Genomic DNA, 19,413 nt, shown 5'->3' with positions numbered 1-19,413 from the left:
TCTTGGAACTTGTTTGGGGCTGCTTATCTACCATCCGGACTATCCTGCGTTGACACCATTCATCAATTTTTCTCTTCCATCCACGCCAAGGGAGATTAGCTACAGTACCATTGGTTGCAAACTTCTTGATAATGTTGCGCACTGTGGACAAAGGCAAATCTAGATCTCTTGAGATGGACTTGTAACCTTGAGATTGTTGACATTTTTCCACAATTTTGGTTCTCAAGTCCTCAGACAGTTCTCTTCTCCTATTTCTGTTGTCCATGGTATGTGTAGCACACACAGACACACAATTCAAAGACTAAGTGAACTTCTCTCCTTTTTATCTGCTTTCAGGTGGGATCTTTATATTTCCCACAAGTGTTACTTGCCCCAGGTGAGTTTAAAGGAGCATCACATGCTTGAAACTATTTTATTTTTCCACAATTTTGAAAGGGTGCCAATAATTTTGTCCAGCCCATTTTTGGAGTTTGGTGTGACATTATGTCCAATTTGCTTTTTTTCCTCCTTTTTTGGTTTAGTTCTAATACACACAAAGGGAATAAACCTTGTGTATATATAGCATAACATGTGTTACTGCAATCCTTTTCTGTGAGAAATACTTCATTTTCTTGAAAAATGTCAGGGGTGCCAACATTTATGGCCATGACTGTAGCTGGCATCTATAATTTTTCAGTTTGGCCACTGTAAGCTTAGGCTCTGAGCTGTTTGCCATTTTACTTCCCTCATCAGTTTAAATTGTGTTTCTTATTTTTATTCATTAGATTTATTGTAACAGTCTGGTCCCCAAGCTGTGACTGGGCCCTTAACCAATTTTAGCATTAGCAACATTACAGATATTGTGAGAATCTTTACAGTTTTCTTTCTTTTTTTTTTACTTTGCATTTTCAGCAATTATTACCTTTATCAATAATATGGAGAATATAGGAGTAACACAAAAGACTAGAAGAACTACACATTAACAAAATAACTAAAAATGAACCCAGAGTTGATCCTGTCCTTTTAAAGGGGTACTCCGGTGGAAAACAATTTATTTTAAATCAACTGGTGCCAGAAAGTTAAACAGATTTGTAGATTACTGTTATAAAAAAAAAATCTTAATCCTTCCGGTACTTATGAGCTGCTGTATGTTCCAGAGGAAGTTGAGTTGTTCTTTCCAGTCTGACCACAGTGCTCTCTGCTGACACCTCTGTCTGTGTCAGGAACTGTCCAGAGCAGGATAGGTTTGCTATGGGGATTTGCTCCTGCTCTGGACAGTTTCTGACATGGACAGAGTAGTCAGCAGAGAGCACTGTGGACAGACAGAAAAGAAATTAAAAAAGAAAAAACTCTCTCTGTAGTATAAAGCAGCTGATAACTACTGGAAGGATCAAGATTTTTTTTAATAGGAGTAATTTACAAATATGTATAAACTTTTTGGCACCGGTTGATTTAAAATAATTTTATATCCAACGTAGTACCCCTTTAATATAGCCCCTCCAGCATAAGCTTTACACCAAAAAAAAAAAAAAATAACAAACATTCTGAAAATTTTAAACTATGTGGGTAAGCAACAAATGTGACAAGAGAAGTGTCCTAAGGCATTTTAAACATCCATTACACTATGTATATACTCAAAAACACACAGGATAAAGAAAACACCTAAAACAGCATTTATTGGCATCAGATTACAATACATAATAAGCAGCAGTTTCTTTCTGGGCAGAAAGGAAAGGACATTGTTGTCAACAGGATCTTTTTAGTATTTAAAATCTGATGTGTACAATATACAATGCATAGTTTAGCCCACAGCCATTTTTAGGAAATACAGAGACAACTGTTGATTTTTTCTACATTCCTGTAAATGCAGTTTAACATAAGGGAAACTGGAACAAAACCATGTCAATATTTAGTGTAGAAAACATCAATTAGAATTCCATAAAATGTGACTTCACATTTCTATACATTTCTAAGGGACATCCAAGATATTACATTTATTTCAATAGTTCCAAAGTCAATGACATATCAAAAGCATTTCATTGTTTTACATAGTTGCAGATTTCTACATTTTATGGCTTACTGGCTGGAGACAGCCTGAATTAGATGAGTTCTACTTTTTATTGCCTAAGCGACAAAGTTACACCATGGTCACTAACTTACTGTAGTAAAGCCTTGAAATGAAAATAAACATTACCAGGATAGCGTCCCTCTATTGGTTTTCTTTATGAAGTCTAAAAATGGCAGTGATTCAACTGGATTTGCACAGTACCCACATAGCATATATCATAAATATAGCCATGACTAGTAAGCCGGATCGGTTTTCAAATGGATGATACGAAACGTAATGAATCCCAAAGATATAAGTTACGATCCATCAGGTTTCTGGCTCTGCAGATTATACTATTCTTTCCATCAAAAACACCAAAACCCTGCTGTAGAAGAAGAACACTGTGACAGCGTGTACAGAGTCTAAGACTGATGGTGGCAAGTCCCATGTGTCCAAAGAGAGTATATTATGTACAGAACATTTCAGACATAAGATACAGGTTTGAAATAACTACTTTACACCAAATTACTCAATTTCAAACTTTCCACATACAAAGGAAAAAATTTAAATAAAAGAAAATTCTAAATATTAAATGTTCTACGTTGTTAAACTATTTCTTTACATATTCCCTCAAACAATGATTGGCCTGTATAAGAATTGTATTCCCCCTTAGTGATACATGGTACCAGTAATTCATTATGGATCTTTACCCAGATTATTAGCTACAGGACAATAAAATAGGAAAAGAATCGTTCATATAAACAACCTTTGGAAAGTAAAAGGCACATATGTTTTCAAAGAAAACATCAAGTTGAAGCGAATAGAATTGTCTGCGCCAGATACACGTTTGTTAAACTTAAGTTCCAAAAATGATAGTTTCATCAAAAATATCTCTACACGATTCCGTATCAGCTTTGCGTCATATTAATACTTCAAATGATTAGAATCTCCAAGTGCAAATAGGCCCCCAAGTCCCCTCTAAGTGACCAATGAGGTCAGAATTTCCTTCATCATCAATATTATTATTTGTAATGTTTAACCGTCTTCAGCAGATTACCTCATGTACAGTAGTGAATTGGCTTTAGGTGAGGTATGCTGCTAAAAGCAAAAACAACAGTAGCAGAAGGTGGACTAGATAAAAAAAAAAAAATTGTGCGTGAAAACTTCATATATAATTAGCAAGTATTTTTTTCTAACTAAAATGGTCTTGTTGGCAACTGAGGAATCCAAGATTACCAGAGAAACTGTGCAGAAATTATTTCATTTTTCAAGTCCTAAAAAAGAAGCAGAAACAGAAGAAAAATTTACCTAAATATAAAATGAACTGTTTTAGTATACACCCATCAAAGTCAAATCATTAATTCAGTTACTAATTTGTTGAGGACTAAGATGTTGTTTAAATGGTTTTAAAAGGTAAGAAGAATACTTTTATTTCTTATACAGTACTTTGACAATTGATACCAAGTTTGGTTATTTGTTAACAAAACAACAGAAGTATCAATATGGCAGAATGGTATTTTTTTCCTTACAAGACTGTGGTTAACATGTGAAAATTAAAATGAAAAAATTTGTCAGCCACTATTAATTTTAGGGTAGGGTCACATCACACATCGCGTATACACAGCAAATTTCCCGCTGTGCGAAATCAGCCACTGCCATTTTGGTGACCGAACAACCGAGGAACTAGCATGTTATTTTTTTATGAATGTAACGAAATGTGATTTACTTTACATAGAACAAAAATTGGTCTTAAAACTCATCTTATAAGCAATTCCTATATGTGTTATGTACTAACAGAATATTTGATGTATGTTTTATTCCTTGGAGATGCTATATTTTTGGGTATTTCTTTCTGTACTTTTACTGCACACCTTTCAATAAAATTATTTAATTAAAAGAAAAAAAAGAAAAAACGAATATTTATATTCATACAGTTCCTTCAACCAAGAACTGATAGATGTGGATGACAAGATACTATGGATTATTTTAAAGTCATAGAAAATTGTAACAAAATTTACTCAAGTCGAAGTCAGAAATAAAAAAAAAAGCAAAATAATAAATGCTATGACTTTTTTTATTTTTTAAGACTAGACTTCTCTGTTTAATGTTCTGGTACTTATGTAAAATGCAAGATCATTATCATTAGGGTTCTGTGCTAAAAACATAATGGGAATTTAAAAGAACACATTTATTTATTTTTTATTTTTCACTGGCTACTTTCTCGTGATCATTTTTTTCAAACCATAAAACAGCTGCCTCCAGTTTGTGTAGAGGATAGGTCCAGTTTTATGCCACTTTCATACTAGGGTATTTTGGCGAGAATTTGGAAGCCAAAACCGGGAGTGGAACCAACACAAAGTAAGCAATGGAAACATTTGCACCTCTTCTATTTTTTGGATCCAGCTTAGAAATAGTGATGCAAAATACTGTGTGTTGTTTTGTGTATTTCTTGTTTTGATACTTGGAATGATACATTGTGACAACTTGGTACCTCCGTAATATTCCAGAAGGGACATTTCTAGTCAGACAGTATTGTAGGTTAGAGTTAATTAGCAGTAATCTGTCCCAACGTTGGATAATGAAGCCAGTAATTAATGCACATTTCCCTAATTACTAAGAGCTTGTCTTTAGCACTTTAAGTAAATTGAATGTGAAGGACAACTGGTAAACCTGATTATAGTTACAGTATACCCAGCACCTTACTAGTGTATGAGCATAATTGTATTTCTGCACCACAGATTCTACACTAAATGCTAGCCTTCTATATAACGGTCTACACATTTCTATCTTCTGGCACCCTCATGTGGTAAATGGGCATCAGAACAACATAACTGCAACTACTAAATTGTCCCTAGCATTTCAAGCAAAATTAATACAGGAAAATAAAATTATTTCCTAACAGAAAAAAAAATCAAAAATAGGGGCTTTTTTTGGTTTATGAACAAGGAGTAAACGTGTTGTCTCATTAATAGATATAAAATGTCCATGCTACATTATGCAATACAGAACTGAATTTTTAATTGTTATGGTGCCCCCTATTGTTCTTCCAAGTCTCATTCAGAAAGTCTACCCCAACATCTTTAAAGGGGTATTCGCGAAAAAAACTTTTTATATATATCAACTGTCTCCAGAAAGTTAAACAGATTTGTAAATGACTTCTATTAAAAAATCTTAATCCTTCCAATAATTATCAGCTGCTGAAGTTGACTTGTTCTTTTCTGTCTGGCCATAGTGCTCTCTGCTGACATCTCTGCTTGTCTCAGGAACTGCACAGAGGAGAATAGGTTTGCTATGGGTATTTGCTTCTACTTTGGACAGTTCCCCAGACACGTGTCATCAGAGAGCACTTTGACAGAAAATACCAACTCAACTTCAGCAGCTAAAAAGTACTGAAAGGATTAAGATTTTTTAAAAGAAGCAATTTACAAATCTGTTTAACTTTCTGGAGCCAGTTGATATATAAAAAAAAGTGTTTTCCTGGATAACCCCTTTAAGTGCTGAAACTGGTTTCTCTTGTACACAGACAAAAGAGTGATTCCTGCTATAATGCAGGTTAGCAAAAGAAGAGCACTACATGTGAACCATATTCACTAAGATCAGTCCATGGCAAGGGTTAAAGGGCTCCGCACTGACCGAAATATCAGAAATACCTATGGGGGTGCACTGTCCACAGTGTAAAAAAAGAAAAAATCTAAGCAACTCAATTATATACAAAGTAGAGAGAAGCAGGCAAACTTACCGCATCCAGCAGTAAATATCAAAATCAGAAGGTACAGGGAGGCATTCGAACGTGCAACGGAGCGCTCCGTTGCTCTGCTCTCTCTAGTTTGTACAAAATATATTATACTTACCTTCTCTGGTTTCCCACAGCCCCTGGTTCAGCACCATTTGTTCCCCTGATGCTCACTACTTGTTGCTACTTTCAAGACGAGATGTATCAGCAAAACCTGCCTATTCAGTCAGTCACTGGCTGCAGTGGTCCCCATTAGCAGTGAGTATCAGAAGGGGACTGAAGGGTGCTGCATTGGGAGCTGTGGGGGACCAGGGAAGATATCATATATTTTGTATTTATATCAGTCCCCCAGCAACATATGAACATTTTTGGGATTCCGGAATATCCCTTTAATACAGTGTGATAACCCTAAGAAGGGATAACTGTCAAACTAGGATTTGATACAGAGAAAGGAAATGTATATCATTGTATAACTATAAACATTTGTATTTAGGTTCCTGAAAAATGCTGTAATGGCCATATTGTTTGTCAACTAGATTTCTGAGACGTTGTTTTTAGATGGAAAAGCTCCTTAAAAAAATCTGAACAACATTAAAATAAATCTTTGTAAGAGAAAAAGGAAATTATAAGTGATAGAAATATTTACAATCCAGAGATATGGGACAACAGATAGACCTTGAAGTGAAAACTAGTCAAGATAATAAAAACTAACCTGTGATGTACTTTGCTCCGATTAACATTACCATGCTACTCACTATATAAAAGCCCAGAGGCAGACTAGAGAAGATACTAGAGTCACCTGAAGACATCCAGAGGGAGAAGGATTCCATTCAAGCAAGACAGAGAAAGAGAAAACATAAAAATTGGATAATTGGTGTTATAAATCAACCAACATCAAAAGAAGAACAAGTGACAATTGATAAAAGCAGTGAAGCTTGCCATATGTAAGCCAAACAGAGCACTGCAGCAGGGTACACTGCCAAACTGGCACAAATTAGAAGACAAGCCACGCAGCAGCCAGTCAGACCTTATAACCCTCAAGCTTTTTAGGAGGTTGGGGCTGCATGGTGACTTTCTGGAACGCAACTTTCCAGTTTTAACCAATTAAGCTGTAGCTGCAGAAGAATAGTATCAGTTTCATACAAATTGTAAGTCTAAAGGCTACATTTACACGGTGTAAAAAAATACAGCAATTTTTTTATATGTAATTGAACAATTGCCTACTTTTTTGCAGATTATGGTGAAAAGATGGTGGAAAATATGCACACAAATCCATATTTTTTCTGCTGTGTGAACATAGCCAAACAATGCAGCATGCAGCTTAACAAGAAACTGCCAGTCTGATCATCCATGCTTAACCAATTTGCCGGGTTATAGTGTGGTGAACAGCTATGGGTTATGGCAATTTACTGTTTTATTGCTATTGCGCTACTTTGCACAATGGGGGCAGGGAGCCTGCATGCCGAGCTCCCCTCCATCATAAATATTCATTGCCTGGCCTGCCCCTTTGATGAATTTTCATATTCATCACGGGGGAAGGCCAGGCAACGAATATTGAGGAGGCAGGGGAGCTTGGCGAGCCACCTCCCCTCCCCCGTTGTGCACAGCAGCGCAATAGCAATGAAACATACAACTGCCATAACTCTACAACTAATACAAAGATTAATATAAGTAAGTGACGACTCTTAAAAGGAGTTTACCGCACTATAACCCGGCATATTGGGTTAAGTGTGAGTGAACAGACTGGCAGTTTCTCAGTTTTAAGTTGTGCTTAAAGGGGTTATCAAGGAATAGTAAAACAGAGCTAATATCTTTCAAAGACCGCACCCCGTCTCCAGGTTGGGTGTGGTTTTACAACTTGGCCCCATTCACTTCAATGGAACGGAGCTGTAGAACCGCACCTAACCTGGAGACAGACTGGGAGCAGTTTTTTTTTTTTAAAGTAATTACTTCTGTTTTTTTATTCCTGGATAACCCCTTTAAACAAGTCTCCATTTGCCCCTTTCATAGTATCAAAAAGGTCAAAGTATTTTACATGTGCGCCATAAAGATTCGTTTGTTATGTAAAGTAGGGGTATGCAATAATTAGAATTACAAACGATTACCGTATTTATCGGGGTATACCACGCACCGGCCTATAACACGCACCCTCATTTTACCAAGGATATTTGGGTAAAAAAAGTTTTTTACCCAAATATCCATGATAAAATGAGGGTGCGTGTGTGCGCGTGTATACCCCGATACACCCCCAGGAAAGGCAGGGGGAGAGAGGCCGTCGCTGCCCGCTTCTCTCCCCCTGCCTTTCCTGGGGTCTAGAGCGCTGCTGTCGGCCCTTTTCACCACCTGGTTATCGGCGCCGCTGCCCGTTCTGTCCCCCTGACTATTGGTGCCGGCGCCGATAGCCAGGGGGAGAGAAGCGGTGCCGACAGCCAGGGGGAGAGAAGGGGCAGCGGCACCCATTGCCGGCGCCGCTGCCCCGTTGCCTCCCCCCATCCCCAGTGGCATAATTACCTGAGTCGGGTCCGCGCTGCTCCAGGCCTCCGTTGTGCGTCCCCAGCGTCGTTGCTATGCACGGCGCGGCGCTCTGACGTCATGCGCCGCGCCGTTCAGCACATAGCAATGACGACGGGGACGCACGACGGAGGCCTGGAGTAGCGCGGACCCGACTCAGGTAATTATGCCACCGGGGATGGGGGGAGGCAACGGGGCAGCAGCGCCGGCAATGGGTGCCGCTGCCCCTTCTCTCCCCCTGGCTGTCGGCGCCGCTTCTCTCCCCCTGGCTATCGGCGCCGGCACCGATAGTCAGGGGGACAGAACGGGGGACAGAACGGCGCCGATAACCAGGGGGTGAAAAGGGCCGACAGCAGCGCTCTAGACCCCAGGAAAGGCAGGGGGAGAGAAGCGGGCAGCGACGGCCTCTCTCCCCCTGCCTTTCCTGGGGGTGTATCGGCGTATAACACGCACACAGACTTTAGGCTAAAAATTTTAGCCTAAAAAGTGCGTGTTATACGCCGATAAATACGGTAATTCATTTTAATTACAGAAAGGTAGCAAGAGGTGAAGCCTAGCCTGTAAACCAAAAATACTAAACACTACTTTTTACACACACAAAAAGCAACAAAAACAAATATCCTCAAATTCATTGCTTCTTTTTGTATATCACTGTAGAGACAAGTTGTATCATGTAATAACCACACTGTTTATTTAAATGGGTTGTTCAGGCTGCTTTATTGCAAAGACAAAACCACTCCTGTTCACAGGCTTATCACACAGCTGGCTTTTATCATACAACATAGGGCCCTCTGTGCTTATCATCATTACTATGTATCCCTATGCAATATTTCATTATTCATTTGGACGTTATGTCCCCTGATGAATGCCTAAAGAAAGAAATGCATTGGAAAGCCAAGTATCAATATTCTTCATCTTTACTATATCATTTGTAAAAGGTCTAGGTCTTCTATCTTTCCCTATGCCAATTGGGATCATAATGTGTTGGCAGCTTTCTTAGGGCCCTTACACTATAACTATTAGGTTATGTGAGAGATGGACAATTTGGTCTTTTGACCGTTGCCATCATTTGGGTTATTTCATGCAATTTTGGGGCTTTTTATTAATATACAATGATTAATGAGGCATTAAACTATTTTTTCCCAGTTAAAGGCGTTATCCAGGAAAAAACTTTTTTTTATATATCAACTGGCTCCAGAAAATTAAACAGATTAGTAAATTACTTCTATTAAAAAATCTTAATCTTTTCAGTACTTATGAGCTTCTGAAGTTTAGGTTGTTCTTTTCTGTCTAAGTAATCTCTGATGACACGTGTCTCGGGAACCGCCCAGTTTAGAAGTGGTTTGCTATGGGAATTTGCTTCTAAACTGGGCGTTTCCCGAGACACGTGTCATCAGAAATTACTTAGACAGAAAAGAACAACCTTAACTTCAGAAGCTCATAAGTACTGAAAGGATTAAGATTTTTTAATCGAAGTAATTTACAAATCTGTTTAACTTTCTGGAACCAGTTGATATATAAAAAAAAAGTTTTTTCCTGGAATACCCCTTTAAGGCAGGCAGCAGCTAAGAGAGCATAACACCCAGAATGGTCCCAAATGATTCATAGGGAGTAATAGGGAGCATCAGATTTGGAAGTGTGGCTGCCAAAGAGTATTCCAAGTCCTGTAACATAGATGTATACTCCTACACCCCTTGACTTTCCCTCATCCTACTATTTATTACACTGCATGTCTTCTGATTTTACTGTTGTATCTGTCATAAGTGACAATTTTTTTTCCATTATTGGCAACTTTGGCGTTTACTGAACTGGTGACATCGTTTGCATCACATCACCATAATATAACAGTTAAGCTTTGGATGCACTGTTTTTGCTGTGATGGTATTTTAATATTTAGGAGTGGTTTATAATGCCATTCTTTGATTAATTATTATAATTACACATTATTAATTCATTTTAATGACAAAATGTAGCAAGAAATTAAATCCAGCCAGTAAGCCAAAAATACAAAATAAATGTCCTTAAACTTTTTTTTTCAAAATTATGCTGCTGGCACTTATATATAAATACGGAAAAAAAAAACAAAAAAAAACACAACCCTCTTTTTACTTCATACCGCTCCCCTTCTGCCTGTCCCTGTCCTGGGCAACTGGCTGAGCTACAGTCTGATGGGTTGACTTACTGGAGCAGGCAGAAGATTGCAGCAGAGGCCGGGCAGAGGTACTGGGCAGAGCGTGGGAGGTAAGTAGAGGTGAGAATCTAAAAATTTTCTACATATCAGGTCAGGATATTTAATGTATAATATATAAATTTAAAGTTTATTAGCCATGTTCAGCATTTTATTAACAAAACAAGATGTAAGCAATAACATGAGCAGAATTTGTACATGACCCTATGACTACAAAAAGAGTGAAGAAAAGTAGGGATCGACAGATTATCGGTTTGGCCGATATTATCGGCCGATAATCACGTTTTTTGGGCATTATCGGTATCGGCAATTACCTTGCCGATAAGCTGATAATGCCCCGCCCCCACCGCACCACCCCTCCACACCGCACCGCACCCCACCGCCCCGGCCCCATTGCCTCCCCCATCCCCGGTTTTATAATTACCTGTTCCCGGGATCCACGCTATTTCTGGCTCCTGCTGCGTCGTGCGTTACGCTGTGCGCAATGATGAGCGACGTGACGTGCCGCAACGTCACCGTCAGTGCGCAGTGACCGCTCAGGAGGACGCCACCGGAGCCAGATGTAGAGTGGACCCTGGGCCCCGGGAACAGGTAATTTTAAAACCGGGAATGGGGGAGGCAATGGGGCAGGGGCGATGCGGTGGGGGGTGCGACGTGGCACGGTGCAGTGGGGCGGTAGGTGGCGCGGAGCGGTGGGACGCGGGTCAGCGTTGGCGGTGATAGGACTCAGGACCCCCGGACAGGCAGGGGGAGAGAAGCGGGTGGCGGCGGCGGTCTATGGCACCGCATAAGCCGCTGCAGTTCATTGATTTAAAGTGCCCGCTTTAAATCAATGATCTGCAGCGGTGTCGAGGGGGGATAAATAGCCGATAACTTATAACAGAATATCTGTATAAGTTATCGGCTATCGGCCCTAACCTCCACCGATTATCGTTATCGGCCCTAAAAAAAAACGATATCGGTCGATCCCTAAAGAAAAGAAGCGGCCTTCGTCATCATCCAGCCCAGCCCCCCCCCCCCCTTTTTGTTACGAACACACCTCCCCTCGGCGGGAAGTTAGGGTGAGCAGGTCCGGGACATCTATGCTGCAGGGACCGTCCGGTGGGGATGGTAAGTCGTTGTGGGCTGTCCATTTTCACCGGGGGGGCCTCTTCTCCGCGCTTCGGCCCCGGAGTAGTGATGTTGCCTTGACGACGATGCGCAGGGACGTTGAGCATGAACATCCCTGTGCATCGTCGTCAAGGCAACGTCACTACTCCGTGGCTGAAGCGCGGAGAAGAGGCCCCCCGGTGAAAATGGACAGACCGCAATGACTTACCATCCCGACCGGACAGTCCCTGCAGCATAGATGACCCGGACCAGCTCACCCTAACTTCCCGCCGAGGGGAGGGGAGTACAAAACAAAAAGGGGGGGCTGGATGATGACGAAGGCCGCAGTGGTCTTCAACCTGCGGACATCCAGGGGTTTCAAAACTACAACACCCAGCATGCCCGGACAGCTTGCTGGGAGTTGTAGTTTTGCAACATCTGGAGGTCCCCAGGTTGAAGACCACAGATGAAGTGATTGACAGGCGGAGAGTTCACTCCAGTATAAGCCGAGGGGGGCGTTTTCAGCACGAAAAATCGTGCTGAAAAACTCGGCTTATACTCGAATATATACATATGTAAATATGGAAAGATATTTTACAAAAAGTGCCAGATTATAAAGGAATAAGAACTTTCTATGCATTTTGCTTCAGAAATCGTAGCAAAATGCTATTGGTTATGTTGGAAAGCAACATGAAATTTATACGTGATACACCTTGATGGACTAGGATGTGGTGGGGGCAATGGAATGTTGAGTGAATTTGCTTTTAAGGCAACCAATCAGCAGATTTTAGCATATATGACGCTCGACAACGCGTTATATATGCTAAAATAATTATCCTCTTCATCTTGGGGGACGGGGAAGATATTAACCCTTTAAGGACTCATTTTAGTTTTTCCTGCTTACCTTTTAAAAATCATAACCTTTTAAATTTTCCACCTAAAAATCCATATGATTTTTTGCGCCACCAATTCTACTATGTAATGACATCAGTCCTTTTACCTTAAAATCTCCCGCGAAACAAAACAAAAAAAAAAAAATCATTGTGCGATAAAATTGAAGAAAAAAAATTCCATTTTGTAACTTTTGGTGATTTCCGTCTCTACGCAGTACATTTTTCAGTAAAAATTATACCTTATCTTTATTCTGTAGGTCCATACGATTAAAATGATACCCTACTTACCGTATATACTCGAGTATAAGCCGACCCGAGTATAAGCCGAGACCCCTAATTTCAACCCAAAATCCCAGGAAAGGTTATTGACTCGAGTATAAGCCTAGGGTGGGAAATACATCATCCCCCCCTGTCATCATCCAGACCCGTCATTAACATCCTCATCATCATCCCCTTATCATCCCACACATCCCCCCTTCATCATCCCCTTATGATCCCACACATCCCCCTTCATCATCCCCTTGTCATCATCCCCCCCCCCCCCCCCCCCCTCATCATCCTCTTCTCATCATTCGCCCTCAGTGGTCTTCAACCTGCGGACCTCCAGAGGTTTCAAAACTACAACTCCCAGCAAGCCCGGGCAGCCATCGGCTGTCCGGGCTTGCTGGGAGTTGTAGTTTTGAAACCTCCGGAGGTCCGCAGGTTGAAGACCACTGCGGCCTTCGACATCATTCAGCCCCCTGAGTACTCACCTCCGCTCGGCGCTGGTCCGGTCCTGCAGGGCTGTCCGGTGAGGAGGTGGTTCGGTGGGATAGTGGTTCCGGGCTGCTATCTTCACCGAGGGCGCCTCTTCTCCGCGCTTCCGGCCCGGAATAGAGGCGTTGCCTTGACAACGACGCAGAAGTACGTTGGCAATGAACGCACCTCTGCGTCGCTGTCACGGCAACGTGACTATTCTGAGGCCGGGCCCGAAGCGCTTAGAAGAGGCCTCCCCGGTGAAGATAGCAGCCCGGAACCAGTATCCCACCGGACCACCTCCTCACCGGACAGTCCTGCAGGACCGGACCAGCGCCGAGCGGAGGTGAGTACTGTACAGAACTAAAGGGGGGTGAGAGGGGGCTGGATGATGTCGAAGGCCGCAGTGGTCTTCAACCTGCGGACCTCCGGAGGTTTCAAAACTACAACTCCCAGCAAGCCCGGACAGCCGATGGCTGCCCGGGCTTGCTGGGAGTTGTAGTTTTGAAACCTCTGGAGGTCCGCAGGTTGAAGACCACTGCGGGTGAGGGAGTTCACTCGAGTATAAGCCGAGGGGGGGGTTTTCAGCACGAAAAATCGTGCTGAAAAACTCGGCTTATACTCGAGTATATACGGTACATAGGTTTGATTTTGTCGTACTTCTGGAAAAAATCATAACTACATGCAGGAAAATTTCTTTGTTTAAAAATGTCCTCTTCTGACCCCTATAACTTTTTTATTTTTCCGCATACGGGGATGTATGAGGGCTCATTTTTTTGCACCATGCTCTGAAGTTTTTATCGGTACCATTTTTGTTTTGATCAGACTTTTTGAACGCTTTTTATTCCTTTTTTGTATTGTATAAAAAGTGACCAAAAATACGTTATTTTGAACTATGGATTTGTTTTACGTGTACGCCATTGACTGTGTGGTTTAATTAATTATATATTTTTATAGTTCGGACATTTACGTACGTGGAAATACCACATATGTTTATATTTATTTTTATTTACATAGTTTTTTTTAAGGGGGGGTGATTCAAACTTTTATTAAGGAGGGGGTTAAATCACATTTATTCATTTTTTTCACATTTTTTTTGCAATGTTATAGCCCCCATATGGGACTATAACATGCATTACATTGATTGCAGGCACTGATCAATGCTATGCCATAGCATTGCATTGATCAGTGTTTTTGGCGGTCGATTGCTCAAGCCTGGAGCAATCAATCGCTGATCGGACATGCAGGAGACAGGTAAGGGACCCTCCTGCTGCGTTCTAGCTGATCGTGATGCCGCAGTTTCACCACGGTGGTCCCGATCAGCCCGACTGAGCTGCCGTTAAGCATATTTTTTTATCTTGACTTTGATCGCCGCTTCTAAAGGGTTAATAGCACACGTCACTGCGATCGGTGACACGCGTTATTAGCCACGGGACCCGGCTTTTAATAGCCGCCGGGACCGACCCAATATGACGCAAGGTCACTGCGTGACCACGCGTTATGTCATGGGACTTACAGGTACGCCCTGCCTCCTTATGGAGTTAAGTTATAAAGTCCCCCTGGCTGCCTGGCAAGTAGTCCCCTGGACAGGGACTTACACTTACTAGCTCCTGTCCTGGTCCCATCCCCTCGCCTTGATTGATGGCACGCGTCACTGCTCTGCTCCGTCTACTAAGGGGACAGGGAGATGATGCGAGCCGTCATTCAAGCTGTCGGGGCGGGGCCATGGCCAGAACAACGGGAGCTGGTAAGTGTAAGCTCCCACCCAGGGGACACCTTGCCAGGGCGGTGGGGGTTCTTTATAATTTGATATCTTTACCATCCATGTGGGCACAAACATCCCTCGGGGATGGTAAGGATAAAGATTTTTGCATATATAATGCATTGTCGAGTAGTATATATGCTACAAACTGCTGATTGGTTCCCTTTAATCGTGTTGTGGAGCTGTAAACAGCAATGTCAATAAGCCTTGTATCTGAGTGATAAGGATGGAGACGAACTGGCTGTTCCTGATATTCATCCTGTCGTAAAACCATAAACCATACAAAAGTGCACTGTTAGAACATATAAAGAAACAATCCTGATTGGCTATGGAGGTCTTCCAGGATGGGCAAAGTATGGCTTATGTGTGTGTGGGTGACTGATATACAAGACTGCTTACAAGACAACTAGAGCATTTCCATATTGCTTCCTACCTTTTTCTCATCACTTTTCCCTTAAATAGTTAGGTTTCCTTTGTACATATTTGTAGCTTTTAACAAACCCCTTTATAGATCCAATTGTTCTCAATCAATTATTAAGGCACTCCAAAACCAAGCAGTTTCTACAGGTTACAATAAGAACCCCTCTTGAGGCAGACAGAAACATTGAATATTGCCAAAAGAAAAAGACCACCTGGTTCATCTAGTCTGCCCTTATATTACTTCCTTCATGTTTAACTAAAGGATAGATATACATTTATTCCAGGCAGGTTTACATTTACGTACCAAGGATTTAACAACCCCATCTGCTGCAACTGTTCCAAACATCTAATACGCTTTATGTAAAAAGTTTTCTGACAATGCTTTTAATCTCCCCTCAACTAAACCTTAGACTGTGCCCCTTAGTTTTACTTCTGAATCTTAAATAAAAAGGAATCTGTCAGCTGTATTTCACGTTCCAAACTGCTAACACTTTTAGTTAGCTGATAGGAAAGTTACCATGCGTTTGTCCTAACATAGAAAAATGCATCTACTTGCCAGTGAAAAGTGTCAAAGAGGTGTTCCCAAGCCCATAAAGTGCTGAGGACTGGAATGCCACCTTGCTCCCCAATACCATTCTTGGCCACGCTGGATTGACAGCCATCTGGAAGCAGAGACCTATTTCTTACACCTGCACACAATTTGTATGCACATCGTGGGATCGGCTCAGCTGGTGATTGGAAGGGGAGGAAAAAGGTGTTCCAGGACTCCAGAGGCTTTGGAACAACTCTCACACTTGTAACTGGTGTATAAAGTATTTTCCTATATTATGGCAGCACAGACAGATATATGAAAGATACCATGTGTCTCCTTGTCCTAACAGCTATCTACAAGTGTGAGCAGTTTGGATCATGAAATGCAGCTGACAGATTCCCTTTAACATTTAAAGGGTAGCTCCCACCATCCTATTTATTTTTTTGCTAGCCCGTTACACCCCCCCCCCCCCCCCGCTATGGCACTAGCCCGTTCCCTCCTCCCCCACCCCCCCCCCCCCCCCGTCCCGCATACCCCGTTCCCTCATTACACTTGCAGTTACTGCAGAGTCCGGCAGCGGGCGTGCAGGGACAGCGGCGGCAACGAGGCGGCGGCGATGTGCGGGAGGAGTGGCCTCCCAGCCAGTGGCCGGGGAGCCAATGCGCTCGCTCCCGCCTGTCTGATTGACAGGCAGGGAGCGAGTGCAGCCTAACTGAAAAAGGACTGATTGCCACTCCAAAATCTGTCCTTTTTCAGTGGCCGGTTTTTAAATGTAAATTAAACCTTTTTAATAAAAAAAAAAATAATAATAAAAGTTTATTAGAGATATGTTGTAGTACATAAGTACTACAACATATCAAAAAATAAAGTTGGTGACAGTGCCCATTTAAAGGTTTCGATCACGTATCCTTTTTCCAGTCTTTACATTAGACTATATAGATTGACTTTCCACCATTTTAGTAGCCAGTCTTTGGACCTGTTCTATTTTATAAATACCTTTGTAGATGAGGTCTCCAAAACTGAACATATTCTAGATGTGGTCTCACTAGAGCTCTATACAATGGGATCACTATCACCCTCTTCCTGCTAGCTTTTCCTACTGGCTGCACTGTTGACTTATTTTAAGGCTGAAAAAAATCACTACCCTTAAAACCTTCATTCTAAAGTCTAAGTAAATACAGTCTAATTCCTCCACAAGACTCTCCACTTCATAATTGAATGAACCCGCCGTTCTATGCACATTGCTGCATTTTTTTAATCACTTATTAGGATCGGGTCCTCTAGTTCAAGCAGGTCCCAACAGCAATCCTCTAAAGTTAGCAAAGGGTTGATCCATGACCCATAACACCTTGAGCCCACTCCTGGGAACTGCTTTCTTTTCTTGTTCTCGCACAGGTCTTGCCAGAATTATGTACATACAGTATGAATATTGCCAAAACAGGTCTGTTAGGAGACTGGACCCCATGGTCAGAAGTAACATCATCTGCTTTACAGGAGACCGTCATTTAGAGCAAAAGAGGAATCACGCAGAAACATTTGCGAATAATTGCAAAAGTTTTGTTAGTAAATATATGCTTTAACTAGTCTGTATTAAAGAAAAAAATAGCTTAATACGGGATCCATTTTATAAAAAAAAACAAAAAAACACACAAGACATCACAATATTCGATAAACTTTGTTTAAATACTTCTAAAACAAAAAATGTTTTGCTTCAATCTTAACTTTGCCTTTAGTTATAATGTAATAATCTGGGCTTTGCCAATATACCAAACATTGGTTTTATAGAGTGTATTAGAGAAAATAACATTAAAAGGGATTCCAGTGATGACATATCTAGAAGACATTCAGTACTATCTAAAATTTATACTGTGTGTATGAACACAGGTTTTGGTCATAAGGTCATCATTTTCTACTTTAAAAATGGAAAGTGATTTCAGTTTGTGACCTTTATAAATTCTATTTAAAGAACATTTTTCTCTGATCTTTTTTTGGCTCCAGCTCTATAAACAATTATAATATAATTTATCATAGTAATATTGAGCCTCTTTTCATTTTAAGCTTAGCATGATAATGGATTTGCACAACAATGTGCTCATTAACAGGAAATTATAAGCAGTTGGAGGAAAATCCTCAGTTCAACATAAATAGCTTTTATTTAGGGATTTATTACGGAATAAAACAGTACTAGCTATATCAAGAAGGAATCCTGCAACTCAACAGTACATGAAAATAGAAGACAGAAGGGTCAAAATGTCAATATATACTAAAGAGAAAATATATACAGTTTCTACCTTTGGATAATGGTAACATTCTACTTATATTTTATATAATATATTTAGTATAGGTACAAGTCCTATAACTATCAAGTCCAATCAGGTATCTTGGTTGCTTGAAACCACATTAGTGCAAAACTAGAAGAAAAAAGGCTTGTGGAAATGCCTTCCGTGTGCGAAACAGTACGGTCCCGGGACCCCTGCCTCTGACCCCCGCCCTCTGCAACCCTTCCTATGCACTGAATAAGAAAACAAACATCCCTGAATGGTGAGTGCTGGCCGCTGGCTATGTGCACCACCACTATGTGCTTAAAGGGGTTCTCCGGTGCTTACACATCTTATCCTCTATCCAAAGGATAGGGGATAAGATGCCTGATAGCGGGAGTCCCCCAGCTGGGGACGCCCGTGATCATGCACGCGGCACCCCGTAGGCTTGCATTGAGGGGCGGAGTGTGACTTCACATGGGGGCGGAGGCGTGACGTCACACGCCGCTGGCCCTGTAGATGCCCGTAATCAGACCCGGAGCGAACACGCTCCGGGGACTGATTACAAACGGGGTGCCGCGTGCATGATCGCGGGCGTCCCCAGCTGCAGGACTCCCGCGATCAGGCATCTTATCCCCTATCCTTTGGATAGGGGATAAGATGTGTAAGCACCGGAGAACCCCTTTAAAGTGGATCGACATATTGGGACTGCTTTGTATACTTATAGTAGTGTATGTGCTGGTGCTTTTGTATCTTATTGGAACTGAAACATCATTCGTTTTGCTAAATTTAGGGCACATCTCAGTTCCATGGCCCTTTTGCTGATTCACTGGTTGTCCATGGACAACTTTTTGTCAGTGCCAATCACTGCATACTGGGAACACACTACAAGACTCGTTGCCAATTTGAAGGAACTCTGACCAGATTGTCAGGTCATCACAATTGCGCCCCTGGACCCAGTCACATAGATCCTCAGGCTTGCTGACTTGATCACAGGTGTATGTGCCCTGATGGGTTAAGCATGTAGTGTGATACAGTCATAGGGAATAAGTCGCTGCCAGACAACTTTGTAAAAGGAACAAAAAAGGTAGAGAAATGTTTTATTTATTTTTTTCATACCAATGCCACTCACAGAATAAAAGCCTTGAAATCTTTATAAGGATCTAAAACTTGTTACAACACAAACTACAATGACTGTCAGCAAAGTTTAAAAAAGATAAGTCATCAAAATGTTTAAATACATAAATATTATACTATAGTCTTAAA

The 19,413-nt window shown here is 41.4% G+C and overlaps 1 protein-coding gene across 4 annotated transcripts in view; it reads right to left on the bottom strand.

The window, feature by feature from the left end:
- Positions 1–1,640: 1,640 nt before the first annotated feature.
- The window catches only part of GK (glycerol kinase), a 100,541-nt gene continuing 82,768 nt past the window's right edge, over positions 1,641–19,413 (bottom strand). For 2 of the 4 annotated variants that reach the window (XM_056556136.1, XM_056556137.1), the window contains 2 exons: positions 6,472–6,558; positions 1,641–3,300 (listed from right to left, as the gene is read on the bottom strand). In XM_056556136.1, the coding sequence (XP_056412111.1) occupies positions 3,287–3,300; positions 6,472–6,558 (101 nt within the window). In that variant the 3' untranslated portion in view covers positions 1,641–3,286. Of the gene's footprint in view, positions 3,301–6,471; positions 6,559–14,957; positions 15,499–19,413 lie in introns of those variants that run through there. The other 2 variants (XM_056556139.1, XM_056556138.1) reach the window with 2 other exon arrangements.

This window comes from Hyla sarda, chromosome 2 (genome assembly GCF_029499605.1).
Source record: "Hyla sarda isolate aHylSar1 chromosome 2, aHylSar1.hap1, whole genome shotgun sequence".
NCBI lineage: Eukaryota > Metazoa > Chordata > Amphibia > Anura > Hylidae > Hyla > Hyla sarda.
The sequence above is the reverse complement of the archived record's forward strand: the minus strand, read 5'-3'. Positions and strand labels throughout refer to the sequence as shown.